Here is a 15146-nt window from a genome sequence, read left to right on the forward strand (position 1 = left end):
ACAGTTGGTGGCTTAGGTCAGAGGAGATGAAAGAGGTGTGTTTCCAAGATAGCTGAGGCGGAGAACCGGGTGATGGGGCAGCTCCAGACTCCGGCTAGACCCGCTCAGAGTAGCCCTTGTCGGGCCTCACGTTGTCTAAGACCTGCTCTCTGAAGGGGGCAGTCCATCTGCCCCGGGTCAAGGCAGAGGGACTCCAGGCGACCATCTGTGTCAGCAAACAGAACCTAACCCCAGATGGTTCAAGTGAAGAGAGATTCATGGAGGGGTAAGAAGGGCTCGGGGGGGCTCGCCAGGGATGTGACCCACCCCCACCAGGGCCAGTGGCAGTGGGAGCTGTCGCCACCTTAGGCTAAGGGACCTTGAAGGGACAGGTGAGAGCCTGAGCTGTCAAGGAGGGGCCACCGGCAGGAGCTGTGGTCCTGGAGGGAGGGGTCCAGGGAGAAAGTCTCCCGGCCTCTCTGCCCCTCCCTCCAGCCTCTCACCGCCGCCTCCCATTTGCTCATCCTAAATGGTACCCGAGGCCAGCGAGCCCTGGTTATGCCCTCCAGGGGAGGCAGCTCTGAAAGCCCGGAGAGGGGGTGCAGGGGAAGATCAGGAATAACCAGCGCGGGCCCATCGGGTGATGAAGGAAGTGGCCCCGAGGTGGCCGGGGGGCGGGGGGGACCTCATCTTCTACAGCATCCTCCTCTTTGCCAAACCAGCGCACCCTTGGAGTTCCATTCTAGACCTTCAGGCTTCGGCAGTGACCCAGCTGGGCGATCGGGTGTTAGTGGCACAGGAGACTCTTCCCATCCCAGGGTCCCAAAGTCACGCATGTTGGGAGCGGGGCCTCCTGTCCGTCTCTGTGCCGCACCCAGGACTGTGTATGTGTCAGCTCTTGTCCTAACCAAAGGCAGAGCCTCCCACTTGTACAGGACAGGACAGTCGTGGGCGAGACGTGCTCCTTTCCCTGCTGCCCTCGTGGGCTGAATCTCAGGGGTTGGAGGAGCCAGGGCAGTACATCTAAACCAGCCCTCCGTCTCCAGCCGGGACCAACCTCAGCGTCCCTCCCAGTCTGGAGACGTGATTTCACGACCCTCGGTGAAGGTCTCGCTCCATGGTTCGCCCTGCAGAAATTTACCGAGCACGCTCTGTCCTGAGCTCTGTGCCAAGGGTAGCCAGGATAGAGGCCTCCCTCCGAGGTTCAAGGTCGAGCCAGGGAGCCCGGCACACAAGCAGGCATTAACGGGGCAGGCGTTCTCAAGGAGGCTGGGGGCGCAGGGCACACAGAGGGCACCTGGCTGCAGTCTGTACGAAGGGAGCCCTTCCGAGGCTGAGAGGGACGTTACGAAGGCCCAGGGACGGAACACATAGAGGCTGAAAGGAAAAGTAAGGAGGAACTTGACCTGCATACCAACCTTGGCCTCAGCTTTCCTTTCCTTGAAATGGGAGAATGATGTCTGTTCTTATGAGTAGGTTGAGGTCAAGTGCTTAGAGTTCTCTGGAACCCAGGACATCTCTAATCCGTGGTATGAAGGCCCTTGGATGGCAAGGGAGGAACACAGGCAGCAGAAGCAGGATTTGGAGAGAAGCAAAGGGCTGGGAACAGCTAACTTTCCACTTCCTCCATTGCAGCTCCCGGCACTCTGTGGAACCCCGGGCACCCCGAGACGACCGCAGCCCTAGAGCTGAGGTTCGGGAAGTCTCTGTCTGGGGAGAAGGTGGTGTGGGTTTCGGTGGAGTCTAGTGTAGACACAGACCTGGGAGGAAGCTGCTGGAGGAGGGCAGGCCAGAGAGGCCGGGACTGTGCCTGGAACCTTCCCCTGCACTGGCCCGAAAGCCCCAAGGCCCTGGGGCTGTGTCTCCCCGTCACCCTCCCCGGGTCTCACATATAACAGGCTCTTTGCGTGAAGCACCACCACTCGGAATTATCCAAGGCCAGTTTTAGCCAGGAATCCTGGCTTCCTGCCTGCGATAGTTTGGGGCTACCGCATTCCAGCCACTAGGGATGGAAACACAACCTGATTTCCTATTAACCTGAGGGGACTAGAATCGGGAAGGGTAATTCTGCTATTTTTGGAGATTCACACATTGTGCTCTAACCTCAAATACAAAAGAGCTTTTGTACCCTACTTACCATTCTCCCTGCTCTTTAGCGTGATAATGGGAAGTTGAGGGCATACATCATAATAATAACAACAGCCAACATTTAGGTGAGAATTATCACGTGCCAGGCAGTGTGGCATCAGACTTAATAGTTCATTGAATCTGCGCATCCATTCTTTGCTGCTGCCTCTCATTTTACACGTGGGGAATCTCAAGCTCAGAGAGGTTAAGCAGCTTGCCCGAGATCACACAGCTTGTAAGGGATGAAGCAGGGATTTGAACCATAGTAGCCCAGGTCCAGAGCCCCCAGTCTTAGTTGCCATGCCCCCTCACCTCTTAGAGTGAAAAGCCCTTCCAAAGAGGAGATGAGAATTTGCAAGGGGTGATGTCAGAGAGAGGCTGGGAGTGGGAATTTGTAGCAACTCCTATAATGAACAGAGACCGCTCCAGGCTTTGTGTGCCGCAGGGATGGAGAGTGGGTTTCCAAGGGTAAGAAACACAGATATGACGGCTGGAGTTGGGGCATCTCGCCTGGACTCACCTGCCAGGCTCCAGTACCCCCTTGTTCTGACTCTGACTTAGTTCCTACCAGATGCCACCTCTTGGCCGCCCCCATCCGACCGTGTCCCCAGAACCGCAGCTCCTCAGGGACCCTGGCACCAGGATGGAGTACCCGCCATGCCAGACTCCCGACCAGTTTCACTCCCCGCTCTTAAAACCCCAGCTCCCCCAGTCAGGCTGTTTCTCTGCCTCACCAGCTGAGAATGCATGTGTTTTAAAACTCTGAATGGGCCATTCCGGCTTGGAGTCCAGATGCATTTTTATATCTGCATGGAAAAAAAAAAATGCAGAGGCTCTGCTGGCAGTCAGAAAGAGTTTTTTAAATTAACGTTTAAAAAAAAAACAAAGAAAAGAAAAAGTTTCCTGCACCTGGCCCTTCTCAGAAAAGCACGAAGGAGAACAAAAGCATTTCTTTAATTTGGGCCCATGTCTAATTTTTAAAAGACACACGTCCCACCCACCTCGCACCGGTGCTTTTCAGATGCAGCCGTCTATCAGATACCTACTCTCTGCCACCCTCGGGGCTGATGGTATGTAAGTCTCACAGTTAGCCCCATTTGACAGGTGAGGAAACTGAAGCTCATTTGGGGGCAGTTGGCTTACCCAAGGCCACTGTTGCCTTCCTAGGCTGCTGTAAGAGACTGGGTGGCTTAAAACAACAGAAATGTCTTCTCTCACAGTTCTAGAGGCCGAAAGTCCAAGATCAGCTTGTCAGCAGTATTGGTTCTTCTCAGGGAAAATCTATGCCATGCCTCTCCCCTAGCTTCCGGCGACAGCCTGCATTCCCTGCTGTGGATATCACTCCAGCCTCCTTTGTCACGTGCATTCACCCTGTGTCTTCACATGGCCATCTCTTGTAAGGACACCTGTCACACTAGATCAGGGGCCCATCGTACTCCAGGATGTCCTCGCCTTAATTTAACTGCATCTGCAAAGACCCTGTTTGCAGATAAGGTCACAACCTGGGGTGCCAGGTTGGGATTTTCACATCTCTTCTTTTGGGGGACCCAGTCCAACCTCTAACAGTTACAGTGCAGATGAGGCCAGAGGGGGACTGGTTCCAATCCAGACCCCTGGTTATACACTGCCTCTTCACAGCATCAAAGAAGCAAGAGGGGCAAACCCCGTGGCGCCTCTTCTCATAGCAGGTGGCGCTGCCTGCAACCCAGAAGCAGAGACCAAGACGCCACCACTGGCCACTGCTGCTCCCTGGTGCTGACAGCGCCTGGGAGCCCGCGCCTTCAACCTAGCACTAACCCGAGGCCTCTGTGCCGAGAGAAATTGCAAATGTCTGTGGTGGCAACACCACATTCACGAGAAGTAGCATCTATTGAGCAGTTACTGTGCACCCCCAGAGTGTTCTGGGCATTTTGCATGTTAACTCTTTGTCTTCTTCTGTAGAACCCTAGAGGATAGTGCCGTTAACATTCCCATTTTACAGATGAGGAAACTGAGGCCAGGGAGATTCATTTAACTTGCCCAAGGCCTTGAAGCTAGGAAGTGCAGGACCTGCCCTGCCCAGGCAGGGTGGCCTCAGAGCCCAAGCTCCTGGCTACCAAGTGCAGTGACCTCTGTGTACCTCAGGGGTGTTTTGGGAAGAGCCCCAGCACAGAGCCAATTTAGTTCTAGACCTGGTGATGTTTAAGAGGGAACTCACTGGTGCCGCATGAATCCATTTGTAGGAAGTGTCCAGAACAGGCAAATCCACAGAGACAGAAAGTAGACTGGCGCTTGCCGGGGGGCAGGGGGAATAGGGAGTGGCTGCAAATGGGTAGAGGGTTTCTTTTGCAGTGATGATGACGAAAATGTTCTAAAATAGGTCTGGTGGTGGTCACACGACTATGAATAGCCTAGAAGCCATTGAATTGTAGACGGGTGACTTCTATGATAGTGACTTGTATGTGTGGTGAGTTATATCCCAATAAAGCTGTTACAAAACAAAAGTCAAAAAGAGGGAAGTAGGCAGAGTGCGGGGGGGCGGGGTCAGGAAGAGCGAAGAGCGGGAGGCAAGAGCATGCGCAGGTCCCAGGCCGCTGAGCCCGGGGCGGAAGCCAGTGGCTGGGGGACCACGGCAGTGCGGTGGCCAAGGGAGCCTCAGCGGAGGCCAGCAGAGAGAGATGGGGGCGAGAATCCCCAGGACCCGCGGAGGACGGTGCCACCCAGTGACAGTGAAGGGCCCCTGTGGTTGTCATCGAGGGACCGGATGGGCTCGGCTTCCTCAGAGGCACTGCCCCTGGCAGCCGGGTGGGAGGCCAGCCGCCTAACGGGGTCGCTGTCCCCAGATGGGATGGAACACGGGAGGGAAGCCGGCTGCCCGGCCCAGGCACCAGTCACAGCCCAGAGAGCGGATGTATTGAGCACACGGCCACTTGCAGCATTGTCCCTGGGCACGTAACCCACTAATGGGATAGAAGTGCCCATCAGCTCCCTACACCCGCCCCGGGAAGCAGGTGTCACGGGGCCAGAGCTGGCCTAGGTTTGCGGTGCTGGCGGGTGGGAGACCAGGCTGTGGCGTCTTCCGGTGGGTCTTGGCTCACGCGCTGTGTTTCGTTCCAGAGGGCCTTCAACGCCCTGTGTCACAGCACCCACCTGTACGGCCGGAGACTGGTGCTGGAGTGGGCCGACTCCGAGGTGAGCCTGCAGGCCCTGCGGCGGAAGACGGCCGAGCGCTTCCACGGTAAGAGAACTGCCGTCCGCCGGCCGGGCTGGGGGACCAGGTTCCTGGACCTCCCTCCGTCTCCTTCACATCTACCCTTCGCCATCCATACGCTTCTCTGTGCCAGTGGGAGGTGCTGACCCGAGTGGGTGGCATTGGTGGCCTCCATGCCCTTTTGGTTTCCCAGTCAAGTCAGGTCATTGGGAGGCCTGGCAGGATATCGGGGAGAGGAGCAGCCTGGGTGAGGGTGGTTATCCCCCCGCCCCCCCTCACTTCCTGCCTGGTTGCTGCCGGCTGGCTGTCATTGCCCCCAGAGGCCACAGCTCACATGCAGTGGCTCTCTGCACCCAGCACTCTCTGTCCAGGGTCCAGTGGCTGACCCAGGGACCCCTTGCCCCGATTTCCCTGCGCCTGCTACCTGTTTACTGGACCCTCCTCAGTTATCCAGTTTGAGCGCCTTCCGCTTCCTGCCCGGGCCCCAATGGTCACAGGACCCAGCCCCACCTCTTATACACCTTGGTGGCCTCACACAGCCTCGCCCGTAATGCAGTCCATCTCCAGAAAATACTTAGCCCCTGCCGTGTCCCAGTACGAGGAGTGCCGCGGTGACCTCGGGGGGCTTTGGGTCCAGAAGGGCCTCCCCGCAGAGGTGGCGTTTGTGCCCACAGGAGGGTTGCCCGGGGTTGGCATGAGCGTGACACATCGAGAAACGAGGCGGCCAGTGTGTCTGGGGAGGGCAGCCAGAGGCCTCACACAGGCTTCGCCTTCTCTAGCACGTTGTCTAGAAACAGCGTGGAAGCCCTTTGACTCTAGCTCCACCTGCCAAACCCTTCAGAACACACCCCCGTGCCCACCCCAGCGGCCTTTCCTGCCTAATCCTTCCCCACCACACCTCCCGTCCAAACGCCAGGCAGGACTCTGTGTCTTTGCATATGCCGTTCCCTGTGCTTAGAATGCCTTGCCTCTCAGTTTTGTTTTTCTCGTTTTTTCCAACCTGGCAAGTGACTATCCAGCCTTTAAGGCCCAGCTCAAATGACACCTCCTCCAAGAAGCCTTCCCTTTCCCCACCCTCCACCCCCAGGTATCAGTAATGGCTCCGTCCTCTGCTCTCCCACCTGTGTTTCTAAACCTCCTTGCCACGTCGTCATGTATTTCTTTTTTTTTTTTTAATTCTATTTATTTATTTGGTTGCACCGGGTCTTAGTTGTGGCAGGCGGGCTCCTTAGTTGCAGCGTGCACGTGGGATCTAGTTCCCTGACCAGAAATCGAAACTGGGTCCCCTGTATTGGGAGCGTGGAGTCTGAACCACTGCTCCACCAGGGAAGTCCCCATCCTGTATTTCTTAACGATTCTTCTCCTCGCTGGACTGGCGCCTCCCGCAGTGTGGAGAGCGTGCCGTCGTGTGCCGTCATGTCACCTCTGTCACTGTGATTGGTTCATCTCCGGGCCCCCGTGCCAGCCCGGACCAGTCCGAGGCTGGGGAGTACATAAGCAAAGGCGAACGAGAAAACAGAGCCGTCAGGGCTAAGTACACAGTCGCAAGCACACAACTCAATAAGCCCCCAAATCCTGCTGTGCAGGAGGAGAGCCTGTCCTTATCGACAGCCATTGACCAGCCTAAATGCACCCATCGGCAAATGTTTGTGTAAGGGACTCTCCCGGCCCCCTGCCCCCCACCCACCCACCCCGCAGGGGAGTGCAGACTCAGCAGTCCTGCCCTGCATTGGAGAGTAGCCTCCTTCAGTAAACTGAGCTCCAAAGACAGCATTTACTGCCTTACCCCAGCAGAAAGCCTTGGCTGGAGGCGTTTCTGTGGGATTGGCTGTCTCCCCCTATCAGCTGCAGGCCGAGGCCCAGACAGGGGCAGATACGATAATAATATCAAGAAAGACAGCAGGCTGTTTGCATACATCTTCCCATTAATGCCCCAACAGCCCCGTGAGGTGGGCCTGATTAGCCCCGTTTTGCGGATGACAGAACTGAGACCAGCCGAGCACTAAAGGGACTCGTGAAAGCTACTGTTTATTAAAGGCTTCCTCTGTGCCGGGCCGTCCTCTGTATGTGACACGCGTTGTCTCTTTCATCCTCACGGCAACCCTTCCAGCCATGGGCACGGCTGTCTACATTTGACAGACAGAGAAGGAGGTTCAGCCGTGTGCCCAAGACATGAGCAAGCCTGGAGAGCGCACAGCTGGCGTGTGAGCTCGAGGGCGGCTCTGGAGCCCTCTGCCCCGCCCTGCCACAGCCCCGCGCGTGGCGTTCTAGTAGCAGATGCCACTTGTAAAAGCCTTGGGCCTCCGCTAGATCTAGGGTGTGTGTGTTTACCGCGCGGCCTCCTTCCTCCTGAATCATCCAGACCCTGAACCCAGGATGTACAGGGTCCCTTCCCGAAATGGAGGGGATGAATACCAAATCTAGTGAGAAACATAGCTGGCGCTTTAGAATTGACACCCTGCGATGTGCGTGTTACCTTGTCCCCATTTACAGATGAGGAAACCGAGGTGCAGAGGTGAGAAAAGGCCCCACCAAGGCCAGCGCTGGGTGTCAGAGCCCAGCCATGTGTTTGCACTTTTTTTTTTTTTTTTTTTTTTTGCGGTACGCAGGCTTCTCACTGTTGTGGCCTCTCCCATGGCGGAGCACAGACTCCGGACGCACAGGCTCAGCGGCGAGCCTGCCATGGCTCACAGGCCCAGCCGCTCCGCGGCATGTGGGATCTTCCCGGACTGGGGCACGAACCCGTGTCCCCTGCATCGGCAGGCGGACTCCCAACCACTGTGCCACCAGGGAAGCCCCTGCACTTCTTTTGAGTCCCCTTGAGGGGACATTCCCCCCTCCCCCAGGTTCTGGAAGGGGCTCCTGGCTCTGAGCTAACCAAGTGTGCAGAAAGGGAGCCCTGAGAGACCCTCCCCAGCACCGCGGGTGGATGTCAGGGTCCCAGCAGGGAACAGAACTTACCCCAGGCCTGCCATGCGGAGGTGGGGGCAGGGGGCAGAGGTGAAGGGGCAGCAGGAGGAAGTGATGCCCCTGGGCTCCAGGGAGAGCAGGGGCCTTGGGGATGGCCAGCTGGTCCCCAGGTTTGGAGGGATGCAGCCAGTGCCAGGGCCCTGAACCAAAGCAGGGAGGGAGCCAGGCAAGATATGCCTGCATCCCGCTCGCCCCCTTCTCTGCTCTGCTCTCCTCCCAGGTCTCGCGTTGGCCCATCCGTCAGCCAGAGGGCCAGGCTCCCCAGTGACGGCTCCTTCCAGGGGATAGAGTAGGACAGGGGAGGGATTGGCAGCTCCAAACAGAATATCCAGCGTCTGTGGTGACCCACGAAGGTCAGGGCATAGGGCGGAGGTCGGGGGGTGTTTTCTGGGGGGCGGGACCAGCAGTGCCTGGCTTGGCGGGGATGTGTTCCATCCAGAAGGGTCACTGGCAAACATGGCCAAGTGTCAGACCTCTAGCTGGCCTCACCTGTCTGGGGCGTGAAAAGGCAGCAAAGAGGTAGCCTGAAAGTTCGGGGCCTGAAGAGTCTGAAACAATTACCTATCATACTTACACAGCACTCTTTCCAAACCAATATATAATCCTTAGAAAACAAAAGGACGCTATCCAGAGCACAGCAAGATATGAGGCAGGGATTTTTAACCCAGAATCCATGAAACCTTGTCTTCATGGGCCCTAGTCTAGGGCTGGCCTCAGAGGGGCTGTGAACACCCAGAAACGGTATCATCTGGTGCGTGTGTGCACGTGTGTGTTTACCTCTCTGGCAAGAGGATCCTTGTTGTCATCAGATTTTTCTCTCAGGTCATGGTCCCCAAAAAGTTAGTTTTAGGAGGAAGAGCATCAACTTTGGAATCATCAAGTCCTGGATTCTGTGGCCTCCCAGCTGAGTGTCCCAGGACAAGTCACTGTGCCCCTGGGGCTTCCGCTTCCCATTTTACAAATGGGGATACAAGGGTACTGCCTTATGGGGTACTGGTGAAGATGGTCAGGGCAATAACGAGCAGCACGAGCTGCCCTTTTTTTTTTTTTACCCACACAACACCCCTAGGAGGTAGATGCCCTTAATCACCCCATTTTACAGTTGAAGGGACTGAGGCACGCAGAGATGCAGTAGCTTACCCAGGATCACACGGGCAGTAAGTGGTAGAAGCAGGGGTTGAACTCGGACAGTCTGGCTACAGCGTTCCATCCTTGGGGTGACTGCGCCCTACATCCTTCCCAAGTAAGCAGGACACCGCGGGGGGAAACAGGGTAGACGAGTTGGCCGAGAACAGGTGCTCTGCAAATGTCAGCCCTCTTACCCACCCACCCCATTGTCTGTTTGATGTCTTTGGAAACGGGGTACCCACGGCTGCCCTCGATACTCAGAATAGGGCTGCTGGCCTCCTGCCCTCCTGACTGGACCCTTTTCCCCGCTCTGCCCCTTCCCTGTGGTGAAAAATGCCCAGCTTGTTTGTGTTGAAATCCTCATTGTTCAGAGCATCCAGGGCCCTGGCAGACTCCGAGGGCCGGTGGGATCCATGCCCAGTTCCCTCCCCCGGCCCTGATCCGTGCCAGGAAGGCACTCAGGACTCAGGTGGAGGCCCCGAGCCCCATTTGCCCAGCCTGAGCACCGAGGCCACGACAAAGGGCTCCCTGGGGAAGGTGGGCCTACGGCAGGCGTCTTAACCATTGGGCGGGAACCAGCAGGAAGCTTGCTGGGGACACCGTGGCCTCTGAGCTGCCCTCGGGGACAGAGTGGGGGTGGCCAGAGAAATAGAGAAGAGCTTTGGCCCTACTGTGGCCGGTACAATCAGAGTTCACCTCTGCCTCTGAGCTCCAGCTCCCCTGGGGGAGGCTGTGGGGATGGGGTGCTGGTGGGCCGAGAGCTGCCCAGGCCCTGTGACCAGCCCTTCTCTCCTGCATTGGTCCCTGACAAGCCTAGGTTAAGCCACACATTCCCCCCTCCCCCAGGTTCTGGAAGGGGCCCCTGGCTCTGAGTTAACCAAGTGCACAGAAAGGGAGCCCTGAGAGACCCTCCCCGGCACCGCGGGTGGATGTCAGGGTCCCGGTACAGCTCCATGTGCAGTTCAGGCCACGTAATACTAATTACTATTATTATTGCCATGACAACTTTCATCTGTTAAGCCTCGCTCCACGCCAGGTACTATCTGTGGGGCTTTCACAGGTATTAATCCTGCAGAATCCTGGGAGGTAAATACCGTCATTATCCAGACGAGAAAATTGAGGCACAGAGAGGGCAGATGATTTCCCCAGGGGCGCCCAGCTACTAGTGGCCGAGTCAGGAGTCAGACCTGGACTTTTAGCCATCCTGCTGGCTTCATATGAGCAGCTAGGCACCGCTACCCCTTAACGTTCCACCCTAGTGTGTGTCCTCATGTCCGTTCTGTTACCTCAGGTAAGTCACTCGGCCTCAGCTTTGTCATCTGTACAGCGGGACTAGGGTGCCTACCTCATAGGGGAATTGGGGGGCTTACAGGAGATGAGGTCTCTAAAGCTCTCGGTGCACAGTGAGAAAGCAGCAAGTATTACTTATCCGCCCCTCCCCTGCAAGGCGCGAATGCTTCTTCCTTCTCTGGGCCACCAAGAACACTCCCTGTTTTCCTTGCATTCCAGTGGAGCCAGGCCGAGGGAGGATGCTCTCTGGGTGGAGGAATGAGACATAAAGAAGAACCGCAGTTTTTAGAAGCCCGGACAATAAGGAACGTGTGAGAGAGAGAGGGAGGGAGGGAGAATGAATGAGAATGAATAGCCCGTCACCTGGGCAGTGCTCAGGACGGTACGTTTGCATCTGTAGATGCCACCTGTCCCCAGGCCTGGCACGTGGTAGGCTCTTAATTAGTACACAGTAACAGCAAGGGGGAGGAAGGGGATTCCTCGCTGGTAAAAGGGCGTGATGTCTTGCTTTCCGAGGCAGTTGTGGGAACTAAACACTCAGCGCCCAGTCTGGACGTCGCCACTTCTCTAGGCTCCCTGTCCGCGGCCAAAACTCTTTTCAAAGCCCCCCTCCCGGCACCCGCTCCCCAGCAGGAGGGTCTTCATTTCACCCACTGTCCCGGTATCACGGCGGTCCTCAGATATTCCCTTGCGAGTTGATGCTTACGAAATGCCCATCAAATGAAACAACCGAGGGCAGCTCTTTGAAAGTTGTTCAAAAAGCTGCCCTGGATAGGCAAAGCCCTTGACCCCAGACAGCGGTGCTTGGGCCGAGGGAAGGGCAAGGTGGCCCTCTTCCACAGAACCGCCCTCCCCTCTCCCCGTCCTCTCCCTGCCTTCCTTCCCGGCCCCCGGAATCAGCCTTCTCAGCTGCTGCTCGGCAGCCCCCGGCAGGTGAAGTGCTGTACTTCAGTGCCTCGGTGCGGGCGGGTGAAAGGAGAGAGCGCAGAGGGAAGAAAGAGGAAAGTCGGCCACTGGCTGTGTCCTTTTCTTCCCGAGCGTGTTACAAACCAGCAGGGTCGCGGCATCGCGGCATCGAGCAGCTTTCAGGGCCCTGGCAGGCCGCAGTACCTGCGAGCGCCGCTGACAGAGTATAATGGTACGGAAGCAACCCGCCCACACAGCCCTCTGTTTTCCAGCGGGCACAGCCGGGGAGGCCTGGGCAAACAGGCTTTTATTGGGCCGGGAGCATGGCTCTGCTTCCCGGCATTGTCTTATTCCAGCTGGGAGGACTGATGGGCTGTGGTTAGCGGCTGCACCTTTCACCTCCGGAGCTGGGAGCGCAGACATGACCGGCATGGCAAGTGGCTGGCAGCGCCGCCGTCGCCCGCCTGTCCGCCCGCCCCCACCCTCGGCCAAACCAGGCCAGGCTGGGATGCGAGATCTGCCATCTTCAGGCCCAGACGATGGGCGCCTGTCCCATCGGTCACTGGCCTCCAGCACGGTGGCCCTCCTAGCCAGGAAGGAGGGAGCCCGACTCCTGGGGCCCTTGCCCCGTCGGCCTGGCCCCCAGCCCCCCGTGATTCAGATCTCAGCCAAAGTGTCAGAGATTCTACTTTTCCCCGAAAGTTCCCTTGTGGCACCGTGTACCTCGTCTCCCTTGAACTTTGTGTTCACGTGTGTGGGGGTTTCACCTCCCTGCTCCCCGAGAGGCTTTATCCTCCAGGGAACAAGGCCCTCTCCACGCCCACTGCCTTGGCCCTGCATCTAGCGCAGAGCAGGTGCTCAGTAACAATCGGTGGGGTGAATAAACGAACAGATAAAAGTCCTGATCGTCAGAAGGGCCCGTCCTAGTGGAGCGTCAGCTATGTACTGGGCACTGCAAGAGGGGCCCTGCATGGTGTGCAGCCAGGTGGCGCTAACCTTGACCCTCGAAACACCACTAGTCTGGAAGAGGCAGTTGTGTGCCTTCTTTTTAAAGGTGAAGTCAGGAGAAAAAGAAAACAGGAGAGAGCTCGGTCGAGGACATACTGCGTGCAGGGGACATTGCCAGGTGGTTTCATGCACTCTCATTTTAGCCTTGCAGCTCCTTAGAAGAAGTGCTGTTCCCATTTTTCTGAGGTGCAAACTGAGCCCCAGAGGGGTCTAGTAACTTGCCTGAGGGCACACAGCTCTGCACACTACGGAACAGCTCACCGTATTTAGCCACTCCCTAGACCCCCAGCAGTTCCTAAATTTCAAATTATCCCCCCTTTTATTGGATCTGGGCTCCACAGTCCAGGTAGGGCCGTGGTTACAAACTACAGCCCCACAGCCAGATTCAGCCTGCAGCCTACTTTTGTAAATAAAGCTTTTGGGGGGAACACAGCCATGCCCGTTTTTCACGTAGCGTCTCTAGCTGTGTCTTCGCCCTGTGAGGACAGAGTTGAGTAGCTGTGACAGAGACAGTGTGGCCTGCAAAGCCCTAAAATATTTACTATCTCCCCTTTTACAGAAAAAGTTTACAGCCCCTAGGGCTTGTGAGATGGCTGCCCTTCTTTTGTCTGAAGCCACGGGTGGCTAATTCCTCCCACATAACCCCCCTTTCTCAGAGAACGTACAATTCTAGAGGCATCATAACCCCACCCGCATCCTCCCAGCTAGAGTCCTCTGCTTAAAAATCCCCAGCTCGGGCTTCCCTGGTGGCGCAGTGGTTAAGAATCCGCCTGCCAATGCAGGGGACACGGGTTCAAGCCCCGGTCCGGGAAGATCCCACATGCCGCGGAGCAAGTAGGCCCGTGCGCCACAACTACTGAGCCTGCGCTCTAGAGCCCACGAGCCACAACTACTGAGCCCGCGTGCCACAACTACTGGAGCCCACGCGCCTAGAGCCTGTGCTTCACAACAAGAGAAGCCACCACAACGAGAAGCCCATGCACCGCAACAAAGAGTAGCCCTCGCTCGCCGCAACTAGAGAAAGCCCACGTGCAGCAACGAAGACCCAGTGCAGCCAAAAATAAATAAATACATTTATTTAAAAAAAAGAATCCCCAGCACTTCCTGGAACAGAAGCCGCAGTGCCTTGCTTCCCACTTCATTCATTCACTCACTCAATTCTCCATTGATCGTCTAATTATCCAGCCTTATTCAGTACTGAGGACAAAGCGGCAAGCAAAAGAGAAGGTGCCTGCCTTCATGGAGCTAGTATTTGAGTGGGAGAGATGAATGATTTTAAAAAAAAAACGGTAATAATGAGAAAGTTATGGTGATCGCAAGCCCTGTGGAGGAAATGCAAAAAGATAACATCATACACTCAGGAGTGTGAAGAGGGAGGAGAGATTCCAAATGTGGTGGTTGGAAAAAGTCTTTCCGAGGAGTCAGTGTTTCTGTGTGATCCAAAGAAGCCAGCCAGCCCAGGATCTGGGAGGAAATCATTCCGAGCAGTGGGAGCCGCAGGTGCAAAGGCCCTGGGGCAGAAGCATGCTCATCGCAGGCCATTGTGACTAGAGAATGAGTCCAGGGTGGAGAGTGGTTGGAAACAAAGCTGCAGAGGCCAGAAGGGCTCCCTGGTGGGGTCTTGTGGGGTGGGGCAGGGAGCCTGGCATTTATTCAAGATACAGTGGGAAATCCCTCGAAGATTTAGAAAGAGGAGTGCCATGGCCCGGTTTACACTCCATCCCTCATCCTCGCTGCTGCATGGGGCATGCATTGTAGAGGAGTAAGAATATGGAATAGGAGTCCCACTATGGTCGTCCCAGCAAGCCACGGCGGTAGTCTGAGCAGGGACAGAGACAGGAAGGGTGGAAAGAAGCCAGGGGATTGAGCATATGTGGTAAAAGTAGAGCTGGCCAGACTTCTGGGAGGCAGGAGGGAAATTAAGGCCAGTACAGAGAGTTTTGCTCAGAGCGAGCCACTCACAGGATGGTGGTGCTGCGTGATGATGAGGCCCTGGAAGCTGGGAAGAGTGGGTGGGGGCGGGAGTGATCCGGCCGCACGGGGTTTGAGACACCTATTAGGACTCCCCGTGGGATGTCAAGCAGATAGATCTATGAGTTGGGAGCTCAGGAGCGAAGTCTGGGCTGAGATATAAATTTGGAAGTCATCAGCATACAGATGATATTTAAAGCCTGCAACAGTTCACCAACCCCCCCGCCCCCTGCCCATAACTTAATCATTCACAGGACGGCACACTTTCAAAAGACTGGGGACCAGGAGAGCCCATGATCCCCATGCCAGCCCTTGCAAATATGCCTCACTGATCATGGCCCTGAAAACATAACCATCGGGCTTTAAAAATCACACTCAGGAAAGTTCAAGCAAGTATGTGAAGTCACAGAGATTATTATTCAAAATATCCCTCTGCCATGGATCTTTCCAGCTACCTGGAGACAGAAGGTTCCTATAGGCTCCCCTCGCCTCGTTTTTATTCCTCCATTTGGGTGCCTTGCATTCCCTCCGTACGGCTTTGCTGTGGCAGCCCTTCCTCCAGAGCTGTCAGAGGCTC

At 56.3% G+C, this 15146-nt stretch overlaps 1 protein-coding gene across 4 annotated transcripts in view; it reads left to right on the forward strand.

Annotated features, from left to right (window-relative positions):
• The window catches only part of RBM19 (RNA binding motif protein 19), a 126505-nt gene that overhangs the window by 95548 nt on the left and 15811 nt on the right, over positions 1–15146 (forward strand). For all 4 annotated transcript variants that reach the window (XM_060028122.2, XM_060028121.1, XM_060028120.1 and 1 more), the window contains exon 23: positions 5203–5323. In XM_060028122.2, the coding sequence (XP_059884105.1) occupies positions 5203–5323 (121 nt within the window). The remainder of the gene's footprint in view (positions 1–5202; positions 5324–15146) is intronic.

The sequence above is a fragment of the Delphinus delphis genome, chromosome 13, assembly GCF_949987515.2.
Source record: "Delphinus delphis chromosome 13, mDelDel1.2, whole genome shotgun sequence".
Taxonomy (NCBI): domain Eukaryota; kingdom Metazoa; phylum Chordata; class Mammalia; order Artiodactyla; family Delphinidae; genus Delphinus; species Delphinus delphis.